Below are 3985 nucleotides of genomic sequence, written 5' to 3'. Positions count from 1 at the left end.
TTTTTATTATAGTAAAAGTAAATGTATAAAAAAAATACATAATATAATAAAAAAAAGGTGTACTATTGTACCAACAAAGAAATCCTGACCGTTAAATTAAAACACAGAAAACAAAAATGGTAGGTTGAAATAGCTGTACACTTGTACGTATTCACTACGATTCTCCATAACCTTTCTGTGCGTATATAAATACAAACACACCTCCAGATATTTTCTGGATCCAGAAACTTCAACAATGGCGTCTGGAGCAGCCGGAGACGGAGTATTCGGAAACGTATTTGGAGGATCCATTTCCAGCGACGACATCGGCATCCAACGCCGTCCGTACCACCGCAACTGCAGTTGCGCTCTTCATAAATCCGGCGAACACCATTGCTCTCACGCTTCTTCTCTGCCCAAAGTCTCGTATCCGATTAGACGATCGTGGAGTGAAGGTTCGCTGGTGGCGATGACGTCAGCCGCCGCGGGTTCTACCGGTTCTTCCCCTTGTTGTCCTTCGTCACCGGCGAAGACGGCGACGGTTACGGTTACGGCGAGATTGCCGCCGCGTGGTGCGAATTGTCGATCGAATTGTTAGGTTTGTTTGTAGATCTGTTAGGGTTTCTACGTGGTTTTGGGGAATGTGAAATTAGATCTGATTGGAATTATGTAAATGTTTATATTGCATCTGGTTTTGTTGTTGATCGTCATTTTGGTGCATTGTTTACTGTTATCGGCTGATTTGTGGGATGATTTTTAACAAGTTTATGAATTTTAGTCTCTTTTTAACATTTTTGAAGTTTTGTATTTGCAATTGATGTTCGTAAAGTATTAGTGTAGAATATTGGATTTGGGGCCATATGTCTAGATCTCGATTCATCTCACGTTGGTTTACTATTTAATAATTTCTTAGTTATAGTTTACAGAAATGTTTTTGGTTTAAATTCGAAACTAATCAAACTTAATGTATGAAAACTTAAACTAAAGCTCGTTTAGAGGTATGCGGTCATTTGGGTCATTATTTCCTATATAGGATCATTCATGAACTACACTACCCTCGCGTGGATTAAATCACGACAACCACGACCCTCCTGTTTGATGATTTTAAAACAAAAATAAATTAAAAAATAAAGTGGATGGTGGTTTGGGTCATGATCACACCTTTAGGGTAGTTAACTAGTGATTTTAGATAGTGGATTAGAGATAGGTGATCTGACATGATGCCAATGTGGAAGGTCATGGTAGTCATAAGTGTTATGACTACACCCCTAATGGTGTTTATTTAACCATGTTTTAATAACTATTGTTTACGCTTTAATGTATCTACATTTTTTAACTTGGAAGTGTTTATATGGTTATTGGGTATGTTTGGCAAAAGTAGCAGGTAGCTGATGGCTGGAAACTAATAGCTATAGCTTTTTAGATATATTTGGTGTTTGGCAGAGTAGCTTGAGCTTTTTATAAAATGTATAAAATGACTAAAATAGACATAATCAAAAAATTTAAAAGTTTATACATTAAAAAGTTATTTATATTTAGAGGTTAAAATAGTCATTTTTTCCCTAAAAGCTTGTAGCTCCTTCTAAACCCTACTAGTAGGAGGGTTCAATCAAAAGCTTCAAGTTTTTTCAACCAAACAAGCCTTTTTATTGAGTAAGAGCTTTTTCTTAAAAGCTTAAAGGTTGAAGCTCGTAAAAGCTCCATGCCAAACATACGCATTATGACACTTTACTTTAGATTGGTTATTTAATATGTTTCAAAAAGCAAGATTGGTTATTTAATGAAAGAGCCTATAGGACGGGTAATTGTAAAAAGACTCCATTTGTAAAAGCGTAGGAAGATCCCTCGAGTGTGGACTTGAGATCCAATCTAGAGCTAAGATTTTTGTGATGCTATAATTACGATTAAAAAACGAAGATAAATACGCCTAGAAGACGTGTTTTTTTTTTTCTTTTCTTTTTTTTAAAGAACAACAAAACACTTTTATTCTGGCGAAATTCAGGGCTGGCGAAACAATGTTACAACGAGGTTTCAGGAACATAAAAAAACGAAATACTAACTTTAAAGCTTTTTCATCCCGATCTGCACAAGTTTTGAACATTAAAGGCTTTCCAGTTCTCCCACGTCAATGTCACCGTTTTGGACCTGTTCTTTACCCAAAGAAAACTTGGTGTTTTAATCTCTTCAACAACCGCTTCTACCGAGGGAACTTTGGATTCGAACACATCCAGGTTTCTCAATCTCCAAATACTCCATATTGTCATAAGTATAACCGCATGTAGTGCCTGTAAGATTAAATATGTTATGATATAATATTTAATCTAATAGCCATTATAATCATTTACATAATATAGATCAAAATATATAATAACCTATTAAATAATTAGTTGGTAATTGTTGATGGACTATATTACCCTTATTAACTAATTAGGTTTCCACTTGGGTGCATATATAAGGAGACTTATATAGAGCTTCTAAGGTTACACACATAACCTAATCATCATAACATCAATTCGGCCTCCCTCTCCTCAACCGATACTCTTTTCGGTTTTCATCATCACCATCATTAGTTTGCACCCTAAGGAGGAACCAGATCATCCTGACAAATGTCGAACTCAATGGTTGCATCTCTGACTGGATTCTTCACTGTTCTGTCTGCTGTAACAGGTATGTTTTTCATGTTTTCCATTATGCTTAAAACAGAACTGATCAACAGTGCCTTCCTACCTCTTTTCGACCCGCTCGCTACCTATTGAATTGACAGCAAATCCTTAATATCAAAAGCATAGATGGGGATATGTGGCACTAAATGTCACACCCAACGGATGGCGTAATCATCGGGGCGTGGCACTGAGCGAAACAGATTGTTCAACAAAATCCACAACAACTATTATATTACCAAATCCTTAACGTTAATATCCCATACTACTAACAGATAAAGTAAAAATAGTTATTACAGATAATTGTCTCAAAAACAACATAAACTGTTCCGACGACTCAGATTTTATTCGTGGGTTTCTAGACCACCTAACTTGATTCATCACAGCAAGCATAGCATAGCATCCTAAACACCTGTCACATACGTTAAAATAAAAGTCAATACACATAGTGTAAAGGTGAGTACACAAGTTTACTAACATATAGTAGCGAAAAGCGATTTACGCATAACAAGCATGTAACACGTAGAAATGTGAAGCAAGTAGGCTATCGACAATGAAATATGCACAGACATGATTGCGAGTTGTAGAATGCGCAACACATATCACCATTGTGACACGTGAAGTGAAACCCTTAATAACCCATGTCCACGACAGCTGCTAAGTCCAAACTATAGTACTATCGTTGCTAAGGTGCCAGGCAACAATCACTGTGTAAACATAACATACAAGCATTCATCGAAAACACGTATAACATGCAGAGCGGTTAGCGCATAAAAGTCGTTGTGTTGTGTGTCGATGTGATTTGATATAAGTAGCGTATGTAACACCGAAAAGTACGTGGGTCGAACGGAGCTGTCACATCAATGAACAGTTGATGTGACATTGGAGTATTTATAGTGTGAGAGGAGAAAGGCGGTGTAGGGGCGAACGGGTCGGACGGCCGTTCGATCGGATTGTCATCCGGTCGGATGTCCATTCGATCGGTTGGTCGTTCGATCGGTTGGCTTTCGCGGGTTAGTTTTCCGACTTTCGTTTCGTGCGTTGAGCGTTGCGTTGCGTTTAAGCGAGTTGCGAGTAAGCGATGCGATATTATTAAACAATAGTTACACAAATAACATAACTCCTAAAATGCATAAAAGTAAATCTTAATTTCGAGTCCGCGATGAGATTGCGTTGTGATAGGGTTGCGATTGCGTTTACGACTAACACCTCAAACAAACATAAACATGCACAAGTAAAGCACATAATAACACACACACATAGAACAATACCAATAACTGCGATTCGAGTTGCAATGCGATTGCGATGTGATAGCATTAAGTAGAATAGCGTTTAGTTGCGTTTAT

General features: G+C 37.4%; 1 protein-coding gene across 1 annotated transcript; it reads left to right on the top strand.

Annotated features, from left to right (window-relative positions):
• The first annotated feature begins 235 nt into the window (after nucleotides 1-235).
• LOC110944928 lies at nucleotides 236-577 on the top strand. Its single transcript, XM_022186571.1, has one exon. It carries the CDS (start codon nucleotides 236-238, stop codon nucleotides 575-577), a length of 342 nt encoding a protein of 113 aa, XP_022042263.1.
• The last annotated feature ends 3408 nt before the right edge of the window (nucleotides 578-3985 follow it).

This window comes from Helianthus annuus, chromosome 6 (genome assembly GCF_002127325.2).
Source record: "Helianthus annuus cultivar XRQ/B chromosome 6, HanXRQr2.0-SUNRISE, whole genome shotgun sequence".
NCBI classification, from domain to species: domain Eukaryota; kingdom Viridiplantae; phylum Streptophyta; class Magnoliopsida; order Asterales; family Asteraceae; genus Helianthus; species Helianthus annuus.
The sequence above is the reverse complement of the archived record's forward strand: the minus strand, read 5'-3'. Positions and strand labels throughout refer to the sequence as shown.